This window comes from Crocodylus porosus, unplaced genomic scaffold (assembly GCF_001723895.1).
Source record: "Crocodylus porosus isolate Cpor-Errol unplaced genomic scaffold, CroPor_comp1, whole genome shotgun sequence".
Taxonomy (NCBI): domain Eukaryota; kingdom Metazoa; phylum Chordata; order Crocodylia; family Crocodylidae; genus Crocodylus; species Crocodylus porosus.
The window spans coordinates 27588163-27613614 of NW_017728909.1; the positions used below are offsets into that span (position 1 = coordinate 27588163).

The 25452-nt window shown below is 44.5% G+C and overlaps 1 protein-coding gene across 1 annotated transcript in view; it reads right to left on the minus strand.

The window, feature by feature from the left end:
* RICTOR (RPTOR independent companion of MTOR complex 2) overlaps positions 1-18689 on the minus strand; it is a 154082-nt gene extending 135393 nt beyond the window's left edge. Inside the window, exons 1-2 of the mRNA XM_019531985.1 lie at positions 18619-18689; positions 18478-18525 (exon numbers count right to left, since the gene is read on the minus strand). Coding sequence (XP_019387530.1) covers positions 18478-18525; positions 18619-18667 — 97 coding nt within the window. The 5' untranslated portion in view covers positions 18668-18689. The remainder of the gene's footprint in view (positions 1-18477; positions 18526-18618) is intronic.
* Positions 18690-25452: the final 6763 nt, after the last annotated feature.

A 25452-nucleotide genomic window follows, 5' to 3' on the forward strand; every position in this document is an offset into this window, starting at 1 on the left:
TACCCTGGGATTCTTTCCTGCCATGGCAGGGGGTCGGACTTGATGATCTGCTCAGGTCCCTTCTGACCCTACCAACCATGAAACAATGAAACCTTAAAGGTAATAAGCAAGGCTAACTGCACTCTTTCTTGCATCAGCAGGTCCATCACAAGCAGATCTAGGGAAGTGATCATTCCCCTCTATGCGGCACTCGTGAGGCCACAGATGGAGTACTGCATCCAGTTTTGGGCTCTGCACTTCAAGAGGGATGTGGATAACCCTGAAAGGGTTCAGAAGAGGGCTACTTGTATGGTTGAGGGCCTGCAGGTTAAGACCCTATGAAGACAGACTGAGGGACCTGAACCTCTTCAGCCTCCACAAGAGAAGGTTGAGAGGCACTCTTGTGGGTTTCCTACAAACTCATCATGGGGAGTGACCAGAAATAATGGTCACAAACTGAAGAAGAATAGATTTAGATTGGACATACGGAAGAAATTCTTTACAGTAAGGGTTGCCAAAATATGGAATAGGCTTCCAGGGGAGGTGGTGCTTTCCCCTACCTTGGAGATGTTAAAGAAGAGATTAGACCAGCACCTGGCTGGGGTTACTTAATCCCAGCACTCTTTCCTGCCTGGAGCAGGGGGTCAGACCCCATGTACCAGCTCCCTTCCGACCCTAGAGATCTATGAACCTAAGGACCTCAGGTAAGGCTTCTGGCACAGTTGCTGGCCACAGGCTCCACACCCAGGGTAACCTGTTGTGTGCCAGAATGTGTGTAGCACAGGCATTACCCACAGACAAGTAGCAGCAGCACAAGGTGTACCACTGCTACTCGCCCCCAGAGAAACAGAAGTTCCCACTTGTCTGCATGTTCCCATATATAGCATTTTCAAGAAGCAGAAAATACTTTTCCTAATAAAGAGGAAGGATAAAAGATACCAGTAAATATTTTCAATAGCAAAAAAATAGCAATGCTATATCAGAAATAAAGAGGATAAAATTTTGTCCACAGTTAATGCCAGAACTCCCACTGAACTCAATGGGGCTTGAATTTCGCTAATTATCCTTATCAATCAAGCCTTAAGTCTGCAAAGTATTTCATTTAAACAAAAATTATTTCCTGTGCTAGTAAGACATTACTCATAATTAAATGTACAAGTATGAACAAAATATAGCAGGTATAAAATATGAATTTTTAATCCTGCCTTCTTGTTTGTAGAGCAAATTCTGATTCAATGTACTTAAATGATTGGCCCATTTTAAGCCATTAGTTTACTAGCACAAGTAAAGATTGCAGCTTAGAACTCTTATCCCATACAGTCATCTATAAACTGGCTTTTACACTACATACCATTTAAACACTGATATTTGCTACTATTCTGACTACACACTGCACTTGAAGCAAAAACAGTAAACTTAATCTTGAGTGCAATCAACTGCCTCTGTAGTTCTCTCATGAACTGAACACTTTGAAAGGATCCTGTGCTCCTCATTCCTTGGCTTTCAACGTTAATCACGTTACTATGCAAACAAAACTCGAATTTTTTCCAAAATGTCAAATATTTATTTAAACATGGCAATAATTTGATTGAAATACTTGGATGAACAATCTATTCTCCCTGCATATACCAACTTCATACAGAAAATTCAGGCCAGTCACATGGGGGACTTTTAAAAGCCTGTTTAAGAAAATACGTACAGTGACTCTTTCATGCTAACTGAAGGAAATGTCAGATGACATACCAGACAAGACCGTTTTCAAAAGCATCAAAAATTCATTTAGTAGTTTACATATACAAACCAATTTAATACTAATAATTAATATGTTCAACTATATACATTCAACTATGTTCTGCTAAGGGGTACTGTGGAGTCTTTCAGTACCACTATAAAATTTAAATCTGCACTAACAAAATGCACCTTTGTCATATTTACTACCATATTTACTCAAAGCCAAGATAAGCACCCCCAACATGTTGACTTGGAGGGGGGAACCTCATCTTGCACTGAAGTACTGACTGAGGCAAGTGGCTGCTGCAATCCCATCTCCAGGCTCAGGGCAAAGCTGGACTTGAGATGCTGTCTGCCCAGGGCCAGGGTCAGGGTCACTTGTGCTGTGAGGGAAGGGTGTGTGCAGTTGGGGGAGCACAGGAGAGACCTCATGGTGGAGGGGACCCATACAGGGAGGGGGACAAAATGGGGGAGATCCACAGGATGTGGTCTGAGGGGAAGGGGAGAAAGCATGGGGTCAAATGTGCAGCCTGCAGCCCCACCATGCCGCTTGCCTTCTACCCAAGCTCCAGCCCAAGCTCCTGGGACAGGGGGCAAGGAGTGGGAATCTAGCTGCCTGCTGCTTTCCCTGCCAAAGCAGTGGGATGGGGGGTGAATATACAACAACCCCCTACTATTTAGATTTTATACACAGAACATTATAAGAAATGTCTCATTTTCCATGACTAGAATTATTTAACTGGGGGGGGAGCTGTCTTAAATTTGAACTCATCCTGTATTCAGGTAAATACAGTAGTTGCATCTCAACAGTTTGCAAATTCTATTCTTATCAAAAAAATTAAAACAACAACAAAAAAACTCCTCTGTGGTACATACCAATAAGTTTCAAGTACAACTGCTACTTCAGGTCCCCAGCTATTTGAAAGGGTGCGCAAACCCGAGAACAAATTCAATATAATTGTAAAATGTCAACAGAAGGAAATTGGATTTTAAAAATCAATAGTGAGCCCAGTTCTACAAGGTGGTGACTGCTCTAAAAAGTCACTTCGGTAACTAGAATTGAGAACATAATGCTGTACAGGATCAAATGCAATAACCCCGTTTTCCATTATGGATATGTCTATACCACAGCAGTTACTTAAATTTTGCAAACTCGGCAAATCATTTGCGAGACTGCCCTAGGGAGTCCCTCTGCAGCTGCTCTCAAGACTCCAGTCTCCAGCTCGATTGAGATCTTCCACCGAGAAGGTTCCTAGATCTGGTTCACTGGGCTTGGAACATAAATATTAATGATTTAGAGGATGGGACTGAGTGCACAGTTAGCAAACATGCAGATGGCACCAAATTAGGTGGACACTTTGGAGGACAGGATTAGGATTCAGAACAACCTTAAACTTTAAAAAAGTGGCCCAAAATTGATCAAATTAATTCAGTAAGGATAAACAAAGTCCTAGTTTCTGGATGGAACAATCACAATCAATTACAGTCTATAATTTAGTATTTTAATACTTTTAGTATGTTCTGGCACCACAATTGAGCAATGGGATTAAAAACAAATCCATAACAATGATTCACTATAGGAAAAATCATACTTTTGGAGAAAAAATGTAATTTATAGGCGTACACATTGTCCATGTGATAACATTTCAAAATTATGACAAACATTAAAAAGTACAGTAGGATTTAGTGTTACAAGACGTATAAAAGGTAACTGAGAATAAAGAATATTGGTGTGTTTGTTTTCCCAATAAACTTTCCAATTTTCCTTTATTCCTTTTACTTGTTAATACACCAATGTTTCTTCTAAATATGTAGGCATTCCCAGCTTAAATGATCCTTATGATAAACTCCAGCTTTTGAGGTATATCAGTCACTGACCCCAAAACAGGAATAAACTCTGCCTTATATTCTGTCATATGACAGAAAAGCCCCTCATAACCCCGGCAGACAGCCAGGCTGCTGATCACATGGTAGAAAAAAAAGGCCCTTTGCCTGGCAAGGGCAGGATAGCAGGAGGGGTGTGGTAGCATCTTCCAAATCCTGTATTAAAGCTCAGAAACCACCAGAAAGCAGCAAACTGATCAGGAAACCCCTAGATCGTAATGCATCTACCACAAGCTAGCCATCTCCCCAAAAAGATGTTAAAAACCACCAAATCTCAAGATGGGGTCTTCAACAATGTACTGATGACAGCTTTTCTTTGGTCCAAACTGTAGCATCACAGATGTATCAAGGCTATCCAGTTTCCCTTTTACCTCTTAAAACCATCTCCTCCTTTAGAGCAGTAGGGAAAACAAACTGATAATTACTGATAATTATATTAACAAGTTTCACAACTGAAACTATGCAGGAATTTTTACCAAAAAAATAATCTTTGTAAGTAAATTTCAATGCAGAAACAACTGCTATATTGAAAAAATAACCTGCTACCTTAACAAGCATAACATCTGAAACACTGGGTTTATGGAGATGATAACCTCAGCAGTCTCATGTATATGGAACTTAGCTCCTTTTCTCATTCAGAGCTTTGATTCTTAGAATAAACAGCTCCAGATTTTTCCCTTGTACGTATGAAAAGAAATAAAAATTATTGGGTTAAATTATGACATTATCAGACCTTGAAAAGTGAACAAGGTACAGAGACATCAACTTGGGACATAGAGAACATCAACTTTAAGTAAACACATTCTAAGTTTGTATACTTGTTCTTAATCTGCACCTCACAATTTTGCAGCATTTACAGTCACATTTTACTTTTTCTTAACTGATCTTCCCCACAGTCTGTGAGCAATCCACAAATGGGAAATAGTTTCAACTGTACAGAAGATCAAGAAAATGGTATCATACACTCAACACACAAGAAAAACAAGCTAAAAAGAAACATGTGTTTTCTCTTTTAGGTATAGTAAAGTTGCATATACTGATGAAGCTTAAGTCTCCACTGCTTTAACTTCCTTCTACTGGTCTGAGATGCCTTGCGCATACGCACAAGCTGTTTTTCATTTATGATAGTCTGGCCTTAAATTTAAGAGGCTACTCCAGATCAACACCAATGCAACTCTGTGCCAGCAGGAATCAAACTGATTTAAATGCAGTGTGGGCATATATATGCCAGTTCCCTTTAACTTACCCAGTGCCGTTCAACACTTCACACCTGAAGTGATGTTGCACTCAAAAGCTCAGCAGCCTTCTGGGCTGTAAGGCTCAATCTACACAGATATCACTGGCAAAAAAATCAAGTACCACGTTAGTACCTTAAAAGGCACAAAAATAATTTCTAAGAAAATACAAACTTCTCTGTGCTTTCATTCCTATACCTCAGACATCTACCTGGGGCCACACAAAAGTTGGCCACTTCACTGCTTGGTGGGGACAAACATGGACAGTCCTGATTGTCAAAGAGTTGCTGAAATGTCATGGCTTACCAGGAGATAGCCAAGCAGATGGCCAAGCTCAGATATTCTAAAAACAAGATGTACTGCTGGAACAAGCATGAGGAATGTAGATAAAAATACTGACCTAGGAAGGGCCACAACAGTACCTCTGGAAATACTAAAGATATTTTCCTTTCAAAAAGGGCTTTTCAAAACTTCACTTGATCTATGCCGGGGTGCTCAACCTCCAGCCCATGGGACAAATGTGGCCTGACAAGCCATCGTATCTGGCCCATAGGTTTCCTCATGGGTCAGGAAATTTGGTGGAAGGAGAACAGTGGCTATTAATACCATCACTGGCCCCTGCTACCAAATTCCCAAGCCTCACACAGTGGGTTTGAGCCTGGCTACACCCCCTTCCCTCCATCCCGCTCCCCCCACCCACGAGGCTTGATCCAAGCCAGGCCACACCTTCTTCCCACTCCTGTGCAGCTTGATCAGGGCTGGGCTACGCCCCCTCCTGCCATGCAGAACAGCTGGCACCAGGCCACACCTGTTCCCTGCATGGCTGATCAGAGTACGGCCACGCCCCCTCTGCCCAGCTCAACTGGAGCTGGGCTATGCCCCCTACAGCCAGATGGGGTCCTGCTGCAACCGCCTTATACATCAGATCCGGACCATTAGCCAGCTCCCTCCCACTAATGAACTGGGCTCTACCCATCCAGCCCACCAGCCAAAAACACTGACACCACCAATCTATACTGTCAGTGAATAAGACGGATACTGAAAGAAGATCTTTGTCCTTGTTATGTCTGCGGACAATCACCCAGAGTACTGTCTTTGCAAAACTCTTAGAATCATAGAAAAGTAGGGTTGGAAGGGACCTCAAGAGGTCATCAAGTCCAATCCCCTGCTCAGAGTAGAATCGGCTCCAACTAGATCATCCCAGCGAAAGCTTTGTCAACTCTAGCTGGGTCTTAAAAACGTACAAGGATGCAGATTACACAACCTCTCTGGGTAACCTGTTCCGGTGTTTTACCACCCTTCTAGTGAGAAAATTCTTCTTAACACGTAACCTAAACTTCCCTTACTGGCAACCTCAGACCATTGCTCCTTGTTCTGTCAGTTGCCACCACTGAGAGCAGTCTAGCTCCATCCTCTTTCAAATCCTCCTACAGGTAATTGAAGCCTGCTATTAAACACCTTTTCAGTCTCCTCTTCTCTAGACTAAGTAAACCCAGTTCCCTCAGCCTCTCCTCATAAGTCATGTCTCCCAGCCCCCTCACCATTTTTGTTGCCCTCTGCTGGACTCTCTCCAATTTGTCCATTCTTGTAGTAGGAAGCCCAAAACTGAACACAGTATTCCAGATGTGACCTCACCAGTGCTGAACAGAGTGGAAGAATCACTTCCCTTGCCTTGATGGCAACCAGGGGTGACACATAAGGGGTGCACATGGGTGCACCCCCTGGAGAAAAGGTGACTGCTCACCACCCCGGCACTGGTACACCGGGGGCATCTACAGGCAGTCCACAATGGCCCCAGGCCACTGCTGCCCCTGCCAGAGGCACGTGCAGTGGTCACCAACCCCTGGTTGGCACTCCCCACCCCTGCCACACTGCCGACAGTGCTGGTGGGGTCTGCAGGATCTCCCTGCTCACCATCACTGGGTTCCCGCTGCCACCCCCCCCAGCCGCACGCACCATTCATGCTGGCAACAGTCCTATCAATGCAGCCAAGGATTCTGTTAGCCTTCTTGGCAATAAGGGCACACTGTTGGCTCATAATCAACTTACTGTCCACTATAATCACCAGGTCTTCCTTCTGCAGAGCTACTGCTTAGCCAGTCAGGCCCCAGCCTGTGTTGGTGCATGGGACTGTTCTGTTGTGAGTTCAGGACTTTGCACTGATCCTTGTTGAACTTCATGAGATTTCTTTTGGCCCAATCCCCCAATTTGTCGAGGTCACCCTGAATCCTAGCGTTTTTCAGGTATATTTCAATGTTGCCATTACTGCTTAGAAATAGGTTGATAAAAGCCATAGGTAAGGGTGAAAATGTTCAGCCTGTTTTTCTCATCTTATAACTTCACCAATCTGCTTTAAGTACCTGATCTTTCTATCCCTTCCAGTATTCACCACCATCTCTGCTAACTTCGCCACCTGAAACTGTTCTTACAGTCCAAATTTACTACCACCACTACATTTTCCTGAATTAAAAATGGCAAAATGCTTCACTTAGGGGTCCACATGCATGACCACAGGGGGTCAGTTGTCCAAAATCAGAATCCCGCCCATTTTCTTCAGCACACTTCAGAAGCAGGGCTTCCTTTTATAAGACTCTCTTCTTGACATTCCAAAAAAGTACTTGCTGTCAAAACAAACAAAAACCTGATGATTTTCAGTAATCAAAACTTCAAAACACTTCGCTAATGACCAGAGGTGTACTGATAAAGATTTTTTTGGTCAATACCAATGGCCGATTATTAACCTGCCATATTGGCTGATACTGATCTGATGACTGATATGCAGCCCCACAGCTTGGAGAGCAGTGTCTGGCTGGTAAGTCTGTGTCTGAGAAGGGGCAGCGGGGCAGATCGAGACCCCCCCACGGTGAAAGAGGGAATGGGGCAGGAGCAGGCGCTGCCCTACCAGGACAGGGCGGGGCACAGCATGGAGCCACAGGCAGCTTGTTCAGAGGTTGCAGGGGGGTGGGGAGGGGCACCCCTGGGGGAGGCATGAAGGGCATGTGCCTCCCAGATTTGTGCACAGGGCAAGGGCAGGCTTTTGTGGTGGGTATAGCTCACCCTGCAACTGCCACTCCCAGAGTCATTGCTGCCAACCCTCCCCCCCACCCATCCCCAAGCACAGCCCCACTGCTGGAAAGAGGCCAGAGCAGCCCCCACCCCCCCACAAGTCTAGGGGTCAACATGTCCCCCTTGCCTTCCCCAGGGGTGCACACAGAGGCAGGGAGCCACTCTGCTTGCTCCCCGCCCCCCCTGGACGAGCTGCCTGCGACTATTCCACACCCTGCCCTGCCCCAACTGGGCAGCAGTTTCCCCTGCCCCACTCCCTCCTTTACTGTGGGGGCCTTGATCTACCCTCCCACAACACTCGCCCCTCTTCCCCCACAACTCACCAGCCAGACGCTTTTCCAGGCTGCTGGGCTGCATTCCTAGCCTCATGCACACTGTGGCTACATCCATGCAGGCAGCATTTATCAGCAACATTAATCAGCTACACCAGCCAAAAAAAGCTGATTGCCGACAATGTCAATTTTCCTTTTATCCAGTGCCAATCCAACATGAACTGATACATCGGTGCACCTCTACTTATGACACTCAGACTTAAAAGCCGGTTTTAAGGTAGACGACTCATTGTCATCCACTATTATTTCAGACTGCAGTCTAATACTCATTTAACTTAAACATTAAGAGACGAAGTAGATTTTCAGGACATCCAATAAAACTGGTAATCCTTCACCTTTTCAGCAGCAGCTGTAGAACCATCCAATCAGCCAGTTATGCATCTGTCAGACTTATCTTTAGCTCTCTTGCAGAGCGATGGCCTTCTCTGCTTTACAGAACATGTTCCAAGCTAACACTCTCCACGTTTAGTATTTGTAACACTGTAACCATTCAGGAAAAAAATTCTCTTTTCCAATATAACAGATTCTTTTCTTCTATACCTCCAATGCAGAAATTAATCAAATAGTCCATATACTGTTCACCATCCTCTACTAGGACTCAAAACTGCTGACTTTGTACAAACTATTGGTAAAATATGCAAAAACAATGCAAGGATGGGCAAAAATTAGGGAAAAGGCATTTCTTTTTGAAAATGTTAGGTTGACTGAAAATTATAGCTATAAGGCTATAATTATAACTGGGATGCATTTCTTTGCCCAGACTATGGCACAAAGGCCTTCTAAAAATTACTAAATACCTCGTTGTTTTAAAAAAAGAGGGGGTAGGGAAGAGGAAAAACTGCTACAAAATCACTAAACAGGTAAGATCTAGAAAACCACCAAAGGACAAATCAGTGAAGAAGGAAGTTACTGAAGGGTGGACATGCAAAGACAATAAGGACAGAAAGATACAAAAGCAGGTGACTGAACTTCCAAGTGCAAAGGTTCATCTCACCTCCTGAACTATCATTTACTACATGTTGTAACAAATGAAATAAACCAGGATACTAAGGATGCTTTTTATCCCTCTCTCCTCAAAAGACCCCTACAGCCATCTACCTACTCCACAGCACAGCAGGAAAAGTATTAAAAACACTATAAAACACGTCTCACACAATTTATACAGCTACAGCCCATATCCTTAGTAGTATCCAAGGGCACAAACAGAAGAACAAGCACACTGTTTTAAAGGCTGGGGAATAACTCACTTCTTGGAAATGCACACCAGCTGACCTGGTCTTGCTGGTCTGTCTGTGAAGCTAACTCACAGGAAGTTACCTCTGAATTAAAAATAAACTTTATCTTCACTTACTATGGGGTAGGGGCAGAGAGATTCAACAGTTACACCAGATTCAGGCACCCTGTGGTCCATACACACATACTTGTAAGACAGCATAACTGTTTTGCCCTTCTACCTTAACTCTCTTTGATCAGCCACAGGTTCTTTATACATTGGTCTGTTTTGGCAGTGACTAGCTGATCAAAGTTTTGTTTTTTCTTAGTAACATTTCTTTCTAGTTGTTAAAAGAGTAACAAATTTATTTCAAAATAAGAAAGGTAAGTTTATTAAACAAGAATGTATTAATGATGTTAACTGTGCAGTCTGAGAGTCATGTAAGTACATCAATATATCTGGTGGTATTTGCTAAAGTGCAAAAGTTATTCAAACTATGTTCTGGAAATATTATGTACTACATGGCAGAAAGGTAAGCTGCATATTACACTAGTTGGACTGATGCTCTAGTTCCAGAAATACAGGCACAGAGCATCTGTAACCCCCTTCACCTCAACCTTCATCATTCAGTTTGGAAAGAGTCTGATGAACGGCCAAAAAAACAAACAAACAAAAAAGATGAGGAGCCCAGGAAACAAGACTTATGAAGAAAGGCTGAAAGAACTAAGGCTATTGAGCTTGAAGAGGAGAGGACTGGGGCAGGATTTGGGGCAGATACCTGAAGGGCGATTACAGAAAGTATGAGGATTGGCTTTTTTCTATGGCTGTAGCGGACAGGACTAGAAGCAATAGCCTCAAGCTGAAGCAGAGGAAATTTAGGTTGGAGATCAGGAGGATCTTTCTAACTATGAAGGTGGTCAAGCATTCCTAGAGGATCTGTGGAATCCTCATCCTCGCACATTTTCAAGAGCAGGTTAAACAGACACTTGCCTGGGATGGTTTAAGTCAGGGATGATTCTGCCTAAGCAGGGAGCTGAACTAGATGACTTTGTAAGGACACTTCCAGCCCTGCTTCTCCATGATCCTGCTGTTGACAATCTTTCCAACAAGTCTAGGTACCATTCACAACTGGCAACTGCCTTCAGCAATCACTTCCCCTTTGGTCTTTCAAGATGTCACATAAAATGCAATATTGCGAAGACTGTATTGGAAGTAAATCTTATAAGCACCAAGCTGCATCAGGCACTTCTTCACTTGCTTTTCAACTTCCCAAGTGGCCTTTCCATATACCTCCTTCAGCTATTCACAGGTATAATTAGGTAGTTTCTTACTCCTGTTAAGAGTTCTACTTGAAGGCTTCATACGCAAGGAAAGCAGAAAGTAATGTGCGTTACCCAGAAAGATGCAAGCATCTCAAAGCTGGACCTGGACAAGAATGCCTTGCATTCAAAACCTTGCTGAACTTTATTGGACCAACTTCCTGGTTAAAATAATAAACATCACTCCCTCCCCACCCTTGCCACTTGCATAATTCCTGGACCATCGTAGCTACATCACAGTAACACTACCATATTTTACTGTGTTCTACTATACCTCAACAGTGACTATTTTTGTTGGGTCTTCATATGCGACAACTGTTATGAAGGACTGCAATTGTGCATCCACTTCTTCCCCCCAAAATATAGGACAACTTGTTGTAAAACATGGCTTAGATTTTAAGAAGAAATACTGTGGATTCTTTACACTTTGTTTCTTAGTTTCAATTTAACCAGTGTTTGGTAAAATAAATGGTGGAGGGGAAAAAAAGATGGAGAAGGAAGGGATCTTCCAAGCCACGGGTGGCTCAACCTTTTTATCCAGTGGGCCAGAAGAGTGGTACAGGGCCAGTTCACAGACCAAATCAGACCCCTGACACCAGAATCAAACCCATGCACCAGAACCAGGGCCCTATGCCACCTCTGTCTGACCCCATAAGCCAGGACCATGGTCTCATGCCACCTCGCATGAGGTATGACTCTGTGTCAGGGGCCCAATCTGGCCCACAGGCTGGGGGTTGAGCACTTCTGCTTATGTCCATTTTCTCAAACTCTTACTCTGAAAGAAAGCAGCAAGGCGTGCCATGGTCTCTGTATTTGTATTTTAGGTGTAAGACAAGTAGTTTGTGATATTATAGGATGAAATAATCAGCTAATCAAGAAATTTGTTAAACAAAGAAACTTCTTTAAAACCACTCTCTTTGTATGTATAACCAATGAAATTGTTGAACCCGGGTTTTAGGCGCTTAAGATAATTAAAAGCACAATGTCAAGAAGTTGTCAGTTTCTTGCATCCTCTAAAACCAGAAAATAAGGATGCCGCCATACATGTTAAGGCTGTGTGAAAAAGCTGTGTTTCTATTTGGTTTCGGAGTTGGCTGTTTTGGAAGACAGCAATTCATTTTGGTGTTTTGGATCACTGTCCTGTTTCGTTTCAGCCGAATCTCCTCTGAGTCTGTTTTGAATGGGCTGTAAGGGAAGCTTTGCACAGCCCTACTCAGCAGGACAGGACTGTGGGTGGCTCGTCCAGGGGAGGGCCACTGCCCTCCACGCAGGCAAGGAGACCCACATGTAGAGCTCTGATTCTTGTCACGCTGGGTCGCGGGACAGGAAAGCAGCTCAGAGCAGCAAGGGACCCAAGATCTGTGCCAGTGTCTTCTGGTCCTGTTTTTGTTTTTGTTTCCCTGTAAGCCTGGCTCTGAAACGCCAAAATTATCTGAAAACACTTCCAAAACATTTCAGAGCCTTCCAATTCATTTTGGAGCCTTCCATTTCAATTCAGATTCAGCATTTCGGGCGCCGAAATGGCCTAAAACACCCCCAAGATGAAATGGCTACCAAAATTTCACACAGCCCTAGTATGTACTACCAACAGCCCTTATTACATCTAGAGATGTGAAATTCCCCCCCAGATTCTCAAAATTTTAACTTTCCCATACAAGGCCTTAAAGAGAGATAGAGAGATTTTTTGTTCCTCTGAAGGTCTCTCTCTCCCCCTCCAGACACTCACACTTCCAAGTGTTCAAATTTTCTTCCTTGAAAGCTTGAAAAAAGATAAAGTGCAGTGCAATGTACCCTGATGTGTAACACAAACAGGCTACTACAGACAACAAAAGTTTAACGTAGGGGTGCTAAACCCCCAGCCTGCGGGGCAGATGCAGCCCCTACCACGTTGTCAGCCAGCTCACAGGGCTTTGCAGAGTTTATGGGGAATCCTGCAGGCTGCATCCTGTGTGCTGGATTGGGCACACAGGGTAGCATAGGGCCTGATCCTGATGCTCAGGAACAGCATGGGGCACCCTGGAGCCTGATGCCTGCAGGCAAAACTAGTTGGTGGCAACACAGGGCCCTCAGAGCCCAAACCCTGCGCACAGGACTGGTCAGACACAACACAGGGTCCCAGACCCCCCATCTCTACATGCAGAACAAGGCAGGGGCTGCACTGGGCCCCCAAAGCCTGATCCTGGCTTGTCAGGCTGAACAGAGGCAGCACAGGGCCTCCAGAGCCCTCTCTCACCCCACACAGGGCCAGGTGGAGGTAATGCAGGGCATCCAGAGCCTGATCCCAGTCCATGGGATCTGATTTAGCTTGTGGACTGGCCCCACACACTCATTTGGCCCGCAGGACCAAAAGACTGAGCATCACTGGTCTAGATGATTAGAATTTGAAAGAGGGAAGTCCCTTAAACACAACTGCTATTAAAAGATCTCTCCCCGAAGAATGGGATTTCAATTCCACTAGTGACTACACATTTGACAGGATAGTAGGTAGGCTTATCAAATAGGCAGGCTGTAGATTACTGAAGGCTCTGAAGCTTAAAGCCAACGCCTTCAGCTCCCAAAAAAACCTGATGCAATGTGTCACCAAGAGATGCATGTAAAAGGAGTTACCACATTTTCATAAAGTTAATTTCCAGTTAGATTTCACTGAGTGAGACTCAAAGCAAAATACATCACAGTAACCTTGGACTGCAGTAGTTTATTTACAGGACCTCAAAAATAAGCACTGAGGGCATCAGCAGGTGTCTTGGTTCTAGACTCCAGCTTGGAATCCTTTGTAAAATACTCAAAATGTCATTGTGGATTTACCTAATGTAACAAGATTTCCCATAAACTGGCCATATGTACATCAACCACAGCCACTAAACCTAAGGCAGAAATGAATTGACCAAAGTTCTATTACTTGCATTATGCAAGATGTTAAGCTAAATTATTACAGTGACCTTTCTCCTGGCCTTAAAATTCTAAGGGTTTGATTTTACCACATCATATACCATATGGTGATCCAGCCATAATCTTACATTCCAATACAGAAACTATTGTAGATTAGGCCTAATGCAAATAAATTGGCTTCAAAGTATATCTTAACTGACTTTTGCTGTCACCTTAATGATGCCAGCTTTTCTTTGGCCTCCTCTTCCAAGAAGGGTTCCATCTTCATTAACACTCTGAAGGATGGAATTAAATGTACTTTTCCTAAATCTGCAGATGAGACCAAGCAGGGTAGAGCTTTGGATGACAGGTTTAGGATTCCAAAATAGCCTTGAATACTTGGAAAAGTGGTCTGTAATAAACTGGATGAAATTCAACAGTTAAATACAGAAATCTGAAGTGACAAATGACTAGCTAGACTATAATACTGCAGAATGAAACCTGGGTGGTTTAGTGGGCTAGTTGAATATGAGTCAGTGGTACAGTATCATTGCAGAAACAGCCAGCAGACTACTGAGATGCATTAGCACATCACATGGAAGTCACAATGCTGTTCTTCCACTCTATTCAGTATTAGTGAGGCCATACTGGGGTGCTGTGCACAGTTTGGAACATCACACCTCAAGAAAGTTGCCACCAAATTGGCAAGTGTCCACAGATTGCAACAAATAACATCTAACATGTAGAAAACACAAACATAAGGAAAGGTTACAAGAATGGAGATTAAACAGAGATTATTTAGTCAGGACAAAAGCATGTCTTTTCAGGTATTTATAAGAGTCAGGATACAAAGAAGGATGTTCTAACGAGGATGGTGATCAACTATTCTGTTTGTTCTGTCTCCTGTACACACGGAAATGAGTTTAAATTGGAAAAAGGTGCATTGGAAAAAGGTGCATTAGGTAAAATTTAACCACACTTTAATTACCTGGGTAATTTAGCACTGGAACAGATTATCTGGAAAGACTATGGAATCTCCATTACTGATGGCACATCTACATGTTCATTAACATGCTTTTGGTAATGCCCATTAAATTTAGTACATATCTCCAGTGTGAGGTACTAGAAAAAGGCGTATTAGCCTATTTTAATAAGCATTAGCAAAAGTGCATTTTTTTTGGTGATGCTTTAATGCGCATTAAAATAGGCTAATGCACATTAAAGCACATGTATGGACACACCCTGAAAATTTTCAAGTGCAGATTAAATGGCTGGAATAGTTTAGAGAGAAATGTTCCTGCCATGAACAGGAAATGAGTCTGGATGATTCCATAAATGATTATGATTCTATAAATTCTTACTATATTCTATCTATGCAGTAGCCTGGAAACCACCTGAAGTTTTATCCTGTATAATAAATACTATGCTGAGGTATAAAAAACCTGAAGCCCTGCCTTTAACCAGAAGGGCAAAGAAACACCTAAACTGCTTTAGAAGCCGCATAGCCTACAGTAAACCAGTACCAATTACAATATTATTAGCTCCTTCACGATGAATCCAGTAAGAGTTAGACTAAAGATGAATCTTGTCTATTGCTCCTGTCTTGGTCTTTTTGAGGAGGCAATATAAAAAAAAATGGTTAAAGCCTATTAATATTTGGATGACGGATTTGTAACTGATTGGAGGTATGATCACCTTAACTGGTTCTAAGTAACATGTTCAATTTATGTCCACTATCTCAATGCTTATGTTGCTGTCTAAACACACTCATATCAGTATTTAACATCGGGGGATTGTTTTTCCTTTCAGCAAGCGTTCATTTTACTAGGAAAAAGTTAAGGGGATTTTGCTGATTCTCTGAGGCAGGCAGTATATTACCTCAGAAATAACAGACAATGGCTCTCTAAGGAGAATAAGAAGGGTGTGGGCGGAGCAGGCCTGAAGTAAGGGACTTAGTTAGGCATCTACCTGAGGTCTGGCCATTAAAAAAAAAAAAAGACAGTAATTTACATAGTAAGGGGACTTTTGCAAAAGGCTCTGTAAAATAGCTGTTCGCATTACATTATTACAATTTGTTTCTAACACAATACTCAGAAGGGCTCCAACCAGATTGGTACCCAACTATACTAAGTAGTATACTCTCAGTGCATTCTGAAAAAATGTGTGTGGGTTTCTCATCCTGGTTCAGCAGCAGAAAGTGCCCAGAGAATATACATAAAAAAGATACATCAGCTTCATGTAAAACAATGAACTCTATGATATCTTGCTACAAAAGGCAACTGGAAGGAAGAAAAACATGCCAAAATGATACAAAACAGTCTGAGCCTGTTTGAATCGTTAGCACTATTTCAGACCTAGCTACAGAAAGACAACCACGTACAGCTAAAATGTACATATGCTAACCAAGTCCTTGCCACATGTTTGCCTGTCATTTTGGTCAAGTCAATGCTCAATTAAAATGTGTTTAGAACAAGTTATTATTCACATATATACATAAATACACACACACACACACGGAATAAGAGATGCTCATAAACAGAGGTAAATGGACCTAAATGTACTAATTTATCAGATACTTTATTTCAGGGGCTTTCATATTTAGTTCTCTGAAAAACAAAGCTTCATTTAAAAGAGTCTATCAAATTATTAAAATGTTTTGCAGCAACTATGGCATATACGCAATGCAATATGATAAATAGATAAGACAGATTAAAACTATGTTTTATAACAAAGTATACAGATTCTTCTCTAATTAAAATATTAAATTAATTATGTATAAAATTGCTGCTATACAAATGGAGGAAGAAAATGAACATTCATATTGTATGTAATGATGCCTATTTCAAATTATATAACTAGCTGTGATGTCTTGCTGGGGCACACTTGATTTGCTTCTTTGTGCCTTGGTTTTCTCTTCTATAAACTGGGAATAGTACACGTCTTGGAGGAACATTAGGCTTAGTGCATGTTTCTAACATGAAGACATTCTAAAACAGAGGTCAGCAGTCTTTTCAGGAGACAGGCAAAAGTGACCCAGTTTCTGATAGACACAGGCATGTGAGTGGGCACTAGGACCCAGTAATTGCCACTGCTTTTCTCCAAAGTGGCACACAGAGTGATTCTACCCTGGATGATTTTCCCCATAGCAGCTCCCTGCCATCAAATGCCACTGAAGCACCAAGTCCTCTAGTCAGATCAAGTACCTCCATGGACCAGATGTGGCCTACTGGATGCAGGTTGCCAACCCTGTCTGAGTAAATTACATTAATACCTGGTCCTTATTTCAAAACTACATGCCTTTGGCAGGCAGTACAAATGAAATTCAAAGGGGTCCCATATGCAGCTCTAATTGGGGACTTACAGCAAAATATCTGCCAATTTAAAATTACCAGAGCACACAGCATCTTTTTTCTATTATGCTACATTACAAACGAGTATCTAAATTCGCACGTAGCCAAATAACTTCTTTATTCAGCAGCACCCAAAACTGAAGTAGCAGACTCAGAGCATTGCCAAATATGATCTCTAATTTTAAAAAGACTTATAGATATGATACAAAGTTATCAATCAATATGAAAGAAACAGGTGCCACTTCCACTACTGTTTTCTCAGAATTGGGGTATTAATGTTTAAGGTTTCACCATTCTCAGAAAATGGCAACCTCATTTTGGGTTGTGAGTAGAGTATTTCAAAACTTATACAAGGTTTATGATGACAGAAGAATAGGGTTTTAAAGGTAATCTGTAGTAGATGCCTAAATAAACAGAAAACTATGCAGTTAGAAGAAATTATTGGGCATAGATGGGAATCATGAACGCCCAATTCTACAAGCTTGTACACATATTCTCTCTTAAGGAAATCCAAGTATTGCAGTTGCACCGATCACATGCATGTTTGCAGGGTAGGGGACTCAGCAGCTCACCTGCTGGCAAAATTCTCACCAGTTCAGTTTTAGAAACCCATCTATATGATGTATTAATAGCTAGAGTTTAAAATTAAGCATTTCCTCAAATAGAAAGGTCAAAACCCTGAAGATAAACAGATCTGCTTTACAATAAAGTACTCATAACAGGGCTCATACTAGAAAACATTCTGGTGCTGCTCTGTCACAATGACACTTAACTGAAAGCCATACAGATCCCTTAAGTCAGTGGTTCCCAATCTGTGGTACAGGTGCCACCAGCACTATGCAGACAACCTGTCAGTGGTACACATTAACAGATTTATTATAATTACTTTATATGACAAAAATCTGCTAGTGCTACTTAAAGTTTTATTGTTTTAAATTGGTGATGCGTAATCTTTCAGAGTTTGGGAACTGCTGCCTTAAGTTATTCCCAACTAGCACCCTACTTCCATTACACCGCTGGGCCTATTTGGTCCCTTTGCTTCCATCCCTTCACCCCCTCGGATTTCTTGATAAGCCATGTGCATCCAGGGTGGCAACACCGCTGTAGCTTCTGAAGCAAAACGCTCAACTCCTTACAACCACAGAGACTGAAAAAGCCTCCACATTCCCCCCACCCCACCCTTGCTGAGGCGAGGTTTACTCCTGGGAGGCTGTGACTGCACAGCGAAGGGCTTGGTCGCCTGCGCTGCGCTGCGCAGTGGGGAAGGCCCGCAGGCACCCACGCCACCCCGGCCACCTCCACGCGTCGGGAGGGACCTTGCCAAGTACCAGCCTCTCGCGTCCCAGAGGAGCGGAGCGACAGGGAAGGGACCCATCGGGGTGTGACCCAAGCGACCTGAAGCCGGGAGCGGGTGGGGGCCCTTCCCGTTAGCGCCGCAGGAGGGGAGGGGAGGGCCGGGCCCCGGGAAGGGGAGGGGCTCCCGCCCGCCGGCCCCGGTACCTCGGCTGAGATCGAGCGGGACGTTCTCCTCGCCGCTGTCGTTGCGCCCTGCGGGGAGAGAAACAACAGGGTCAGGCGGGGCGGAGACGGCGTTCGCCCCCCGGGCCGGGCTGGGCCGGGCCGGGCCGGGCCGGCGCTTACCTCGGATGCGGAGGTGCCGGAGCGAGCGGGCGCGGAGACTCACCGCCATGTTTACGGCCCGCAGTCACAACACCGGAAACCTCGCGCGCTCTCGCGAGAGCCGCGGCCCCGCCCCCCCGCCCCACCCATCGCGGGTACGTCACGCCGCCCAGCCCCGCACGTGGGTCCCGGCGGCGGGGGGTGTGGTTTTCGTCGAGACGCGCAGTCGTTGCGGCGGGGGTCGGTTTCAGTCTCGGCGGGGGCAGGCCCAGGGGTCGTGGCTGAGGCTGCAATGCGAGACCGTCTCGTGGACGCTTCGGCTGATCGCTGCAAAACGATCGTGCAGTGCAAACAAATATGCTGAGAAATCTTCTTTATCTTCTTCCCTAATGTAGCAGGGAGCAATGGAGAACTGGGCTGTCAAAGTTAAAGCATTTCTTGATTTCGAGGCCAGCGGTGGTCAGGAAGTGCTGGCAGCCAACACAAACGTCCTTAAAAGCTCCCCAGTGTCATTTCTTTATTTTCTTTATTTCTGACCAGTGGGCTCAGATCAGGCATAGGCTGTGCTTGCCTGGCAGGGGAAACACCGTGACCATGGAGGTCATCCACTGAGCCTCCAACCCACCCAAGGAGCCAGTGAGCACTGCCCAGTCAAACCACCCAAAGACGTGAGGATAAGGGACAGGGAAGTGGCCTTGCAGTCACTGGGGGACAAGACCTTCTTCCAGGTTAGCTGACATGAACGCAGTCATGGGCAAACCGGGCAGCCACCCCAGGGCCCAGACATGAAGGGGGCCTGAAAATGGAAAAAAAATTGCAGTTGCAAAAAAAAGTTTTAATATTGCTTGTATATGGGACTGGCAATGTTATCAATTCAGAATGAGCTATTGAAAGACATCAATACCACAGATGTGATAAAGACTCTATCAACAAGTCCGATTATTATCAGTATCTCTGGCAAAGGGGGGGCCTGATACTAAAAGTTTACTTGGGGCTGCCAGGAGTCTAGATGTGGCACTGCTAGTTAGGTTGATGGCTAGCTTGGCTAGGGGCAGGAGGATGTTGACCAAGAGGTCCTGGAACTTGGTGGGGCCAGGGATGAAAAGCATGTAAACAAAAAGATGCAGGGATTAGTGCAGCTAGAACCTCAGCTGGAGGCTCTGGAGGAGGTGATGAAGGGGCCGCAGCCTGCCATACTTGAGACAGCCATGCGTCAGGTTCTTCCTCTGCTCACAAAAGGGGCAAGCATTGCAGAAATCTGAAGCACACCTGATACGCACCAGTGGAAACAGCTTTGGAGGAGCCACCAGCTGAGGTCCCAGATTGCTTGCAGGATCAGCGTGGAGTACAGGGATGGAGTATAGGCTTGACCCTCCTGAGGGTGTCCTGCTACTTGGTATCTATCTGCTCCTGTGACACAAGAGACTGGGCAAGGTGTCAGGCCCTTTGTGGCCTCTCTTATTAAAGAGGGGGTTATGGTTTGACCCAGGAAATGGAAGTTCTTATGTGGGCTCCCCTTACTGAGGAGGCTGTGCAGCTGGACACTGACTTCCTCTGGCATCATTCAGCCCCTGCAGGGACATGTTGGTTTGTCCTGTGAAGTGACTTGTCCCTTTTATCTGGGGGTTTTAATGAGGTTTCCCCAATTGCTTTCCCTTTTTACTATGTGTGCTCTCAAGCAGTGTTTCTCAACCTGTGGGTTGTAACCCAAAAGGTGAGTCAAGAATATATGAAAGGCTTGCAAACAGACTTTAAAAATGGATTCTCCTTTAAGGAGAAAAACATGGGAAATGTGAGTTTTCCCTTGTAGGGTAGCACAGTTCCAGCCAGCGAGGGGTGCTTGTCCCCCCACACCTTCCCTTGCCTTACACGGGGGGGGGGGGGGCAAGGAGCAGTGGGTTAGGAATGAGGGGCACTGTGTCAGGACTGGCCGATGATGTTTACAAATGCGTCCTGGTACAAAAAAAGGTTGGGAACCACTGCTCTAGGATGAGATGAAAATACAACCCTTGATCCATCACACATGTCTAGTTTCATCAGATATCCATCACTCATCCAGTTGCATGTGTACATCCATGGGTTCTGTGTGCAATATGCTTTTCAGAGTATTTGGTTCTTAGAGAAGTGAAATGAGAACACCCTGGGTTGGTTCTAAGTGATATCATGGGTTACATGTCAATGTTAATGTCCTCCACTGATGCATTTCTCTTAGCTGTTTTTATAAAATACACTTCTTTTACCAAAAGAACCCCCCCACCCACCCATTCATTGATCACAGGGACTCCTATCACAAAAACACCATGTTTTTCACTTGTCCCATTCAGGCAAAGGTCTAAATCAACAAATATGCCTTACAATGTGCCCTGAAGGTCAGGATGAACAACAAACAAAAACAATTCCTGCCTCCAAGGTCTTCCAGCCTCCAGGAGTTCATATAGAAGCTATGTCAAATTGAAACGAAAGGGTCAGGGTCTGCCATTTAAAAAAAATAGCCTTACACCCACAGCTAATCATCCTGTCTCAGTCGCTGTTCTCCCACACTCGCACTTCCTCTCTTCTAATAGCAGTGGCTTCACTCAAACCTGGCATTACATATCAAAATCTTATTTTATTTATCAAATACCACAGTGATTAGAAACTGATTAATACATGAAAGACTTTAAATTGTTCTTTTCAATACTTTCTCCCTAAAAAACAGGAATATTGATTCAGTAGACTTAAAATATCACCTTATAATGTCATGAAAACTATTTTTAATTATCAAAATCAATCCAGATCAGAGTTGAGGAGGACAATGGAATATCTCTTAAATCTTAGGTATAACAGATCATTATAGACACATGAGAACCCTGTCTTCACTGGGATTCTGGCAAGCCTATAATGTAAAAAGGTGACTCCTTTAAAATGTCATTGTTAACTTTTAAAATCATTGTCATGCTCCTCCAAATCTTGGGACTGATAACTTGGATAACAACAGGAGTGGACAGAAGTGACCCTCCTGAAAGCGCCATACAGCTGTGACCTAACACAAGTACATGGCTGCAGAGCCCTTTAAAAGGGCCCGATCCCACGACAGTCTGAATCATCATTACATGAAGATTTAGGTTCAGATGAAGGAGCTCCAAAGCTGAACACCTTCATTAACTTGAGTCTCTCTGCTCCGGGGGGGGTGGGAAGAGAGAGAGAGAGAGAGAGGGAGAGAGAGAGGGTTTTCAGAAGCGAGGAGAGGGAGCAGCAGTAGCTCATTCTAGGGGTTGCCCAGCCAGCATTGGAGCAGAGAAGAGGTGGGCAGATTGGAGTCCCCCTCTCCCCACTTTTCCCCCTCCCATCCTGAGACAGCATCAGGGGGCTGGAGGGAGGGGCAGAGCTAGAAGCAGAGGCTGCAGAGGCACAACCTCTCTCCCTGGATCAACTCCAAATTGGAACTCAACCCCCCACCCTCCACCCCCAACAGCTAATGTCTGTTGGGTTGGAAGGATAGGTCTACTCATGGTGCTATCTGTGAAGTGCCATGAGTTAGACCAGGGAGCTGCACTTCTGTCTGTACTGTACTGGGCCCAACTCATTTCATGTTGGCTACTAGTCAGTTGTTTGATAGCATTTGGCTACTACCCCTTCCCGCCTCTCCCCACTCCCCCCACCTGAAAAGTCAAAGTGTAATTCAAAACCTGGTTACTGCTAATCTCTGGAATAGGTTAGAACCTACAATCTAAATACAGAAAGCTCTGAATCCTTTTACCAGGTTCTGGTGCTAGACAAATATTTTCTTCCATAAGTATCTACATGTGCATACAACACATTATATACATAAAACCATGATTCTCCCAAAAATAGAGATAATGAGAAGGGACAAGTCTTAGACATCAAATAAAGTCTTGTGTTTTATATTACTGCATATCAGAAGTTATCAGAGAGAACACATAATTTAAACAAAAAGCTCTTATCATTTAATCCTTTCTACTCCTCCTCCCCTCCCACTATAAAGTGGAGCTGACAGTGTCACAGGTTGTTGTGAATGGAAATGTAGAAACTTTAAATGTTTATGCATCTCTTAGATCTGAGCTCTCTTCAACTCTATGCTGACAAAAACTGAAGTCAGTGGCTGATACATGCAAAGCGGTATCAAAGTCAAAAGGAGACATGTGGCGTTCCCTGAAGATGAGGGTGGAGAAATTAAAGTTTGCCATAAAAACAAAAATTCAAAGTTTTATTTCCAAGGTTTCACTACTATAAAGAGAGTAAATAATAAAGAATATATGATCATTAACCATTGCTTGCATAGATGCTACATCTTCATAAATGGATGCTGCAAGAGTGAGTCTGTTCTTCTGCAACCTATGATTCTTATGCCGTGTGCAGAGCTGAAAAAAAGAGTCTTGTCAAGCTTCAGACAGCACAATCTCATCCTTCTGTGCTTCCCCCACTTTTTCTACTTCTGTTCCCTTCCATAATCAGAACATGCACCATATTGTAATTATGAAATGACAAAGGTTGCTATAAATGTTCTATACATTTTCAAAAAGGAAATTACTAATCAGGTGATCTTACTTCTGAATACAAAAGGAAGCCAAATATGGAAAGGGAAGTTAGCACTTTCTCCTCCTAAAAGAAAAACTAAATGCAAAAGAGAAAATAAGGAGTTTGTTAGGCAATATGATGATTTGTCACATGAGACTGTGTTATCAGTTATTCACATAATGATGCTGGTAAAGTTAATTCTATAAAATTATGCTTGCAGAGCTCCCTCTATGACACACTTATTCTGGTATAAGGTTGGATTCTTTGGTTTAGTTTAAACCCCTTTGAAAGCAACATGCCCTAAACCATTGAAAGACATGAAGAGGGATTCCTCACAGGGCACATCTACACGTGCAATTAGTTGCAATGAAATTTAGTGTGCATTAAGTTAATGAGCAGTAAGCAATTTTTGGCAGGTCTCTACACATCGCCAGTGCTACCTGGCACTTACGTGTAGCCCCTGCACTCACCTGGCACAGGAGGGAAGCCACAGGCACTGAAACCATCAGCCTTCCCCGCTGAAGCTGCAGGGCAGGTGAGAGAAGCCCCAGGTGCCTTCCCCTGGGGGCTGGGTAAGGCAGTCGGTTCCAGTACCTGGGGCTTCCCTCCTGTGCCCAGCAAGTGCAGGGGCTGTTCGTGTGTTAGCACCATTGTCCACCAAATAGTGCTTAGGGATTGTTAAAACACAATTAACCCTTAAATGGAACGTGAAATACGAACGCAGGCAACTCTGTATCCCAAAATTGAAGTTTCGCTTAAATGCAGACAACTAAGTGTCTTAAAATCCAACAGCTTGGACAATTCAGTGTCTTAAAATCAAAATGTAGACAACTCAGCATCTTAAAATCAAAGTCTTGGACAACTCGGTGTCCTAAAATCAAAGTCTATCTTTATTAGTACAGTGAGTATTATTTTAACAGTTTCTGTATTCAGAGAGAGAAGAACATTCAGTAAAATAATCTCACCCAATCCCAGATATTACTTTGCTCAACAGAAAAGAGCCAGGAGCAGCAGGGAGAGGAGGGATCCAGGCACACATGTGTCCCGCATGCACGTGTGCCCCCTTACCAGACCCGAGGCGGAGGCAGACGCAGCATCAGTGGAGCCAGCAGCAGAGGCAGCAGCATGATCACCCTAAGGTAAGTGGGCAGAGGGATCAGACGCAGCTGAGCTGGATCCAGAGGCGAAGCCCCCCAGATCCCTCTTAGCTGAGCCGGTAGGGAGCCGTGCTCCCCAGCTGTGCTGCACGAACAGAGCGCACCGGTGTTTGCGGCAGCGTTCACACCGGCGGGCAAGCAGGAAGGAGACTCCTCCTAGGGCAGGGCGAAGGCACTGCACTAAGCTAAAAACAAGCAGCAACTCCTACGATGATGTCAACACGGAGTGCTGCCAGGACTTGTCTCAGGCCTCCACCCAGACAGAGCCCATGGGGGAGCTGGTGTCTCCCCACCCCCTGGCCTCTGGGGGTTCCTCAGCAAGTCTTAGGGGGGCAGGGATTGGGGATCCCCACACCTGTTCTGCAGGTACCCACCTTAGGGCCCTGGAGGCGCAGGTGAGGGAGCTCCAGGAGGAGGTTAGCAAGCTGAGGGGAATCAGGGAGGGGGAGGAAGAAATTGACGGCTATTTCCTTTCCCTGCAGGGCCACACACCCAAGGAAGAAGCACCTCTGGAAGTGCCCTCCACTGCAGAGTGGCAGACAGTCACCTCCAGAACCAGGGCTGATCATAACACAGCAATACCAGTTCCTCCAGTCTGGCTGGAGAACAGGTACAAGGCCCTGGCAACACTGGAGAAGGAGGAAGAAGGGGAAGCAACTCCATACTCTCCATGCTCCAAAGAGGCCGAAGCAGCTAAGCAGTCCCGGAGGAGAAAGCGTCGAGTGATTGTCAGGTGACTCCATCCTGAGAGGTACAGTGGGCCCTATCTGTCGCCAGGACCCCTCAACATGCAAGGTCTACTGTCTACCTGGAGCAAAGATTCATGATGTGACAGGGATGCTCCAGGCCATGATCCAGCCCACTGATTACTACCCTATGGTCCTAATCCATGTGGGTACTAATGATGCAGCCAAGAGAAGCCCTGATCACCTGATGGCAGACTACCATGCTCTGAGGGGCATGCTGAAGGAGGTAGGTGCACAGGTGGTTCTCTCTTCTGTTCTACCAGTGAGCAGATGTGGAAGACGGCATGAGACGTGCATCGCAGAGACCAACCGGTGGCTTCGGGAATGGTGTCTTGAGGTGGGCTTTGGCTTCCTTGACAACGACCCACACATCACGACGAGAGACATGCTCAGGTGGGATGGACTCCACCTTTTCCCTAAAGGTAAGCATGTGT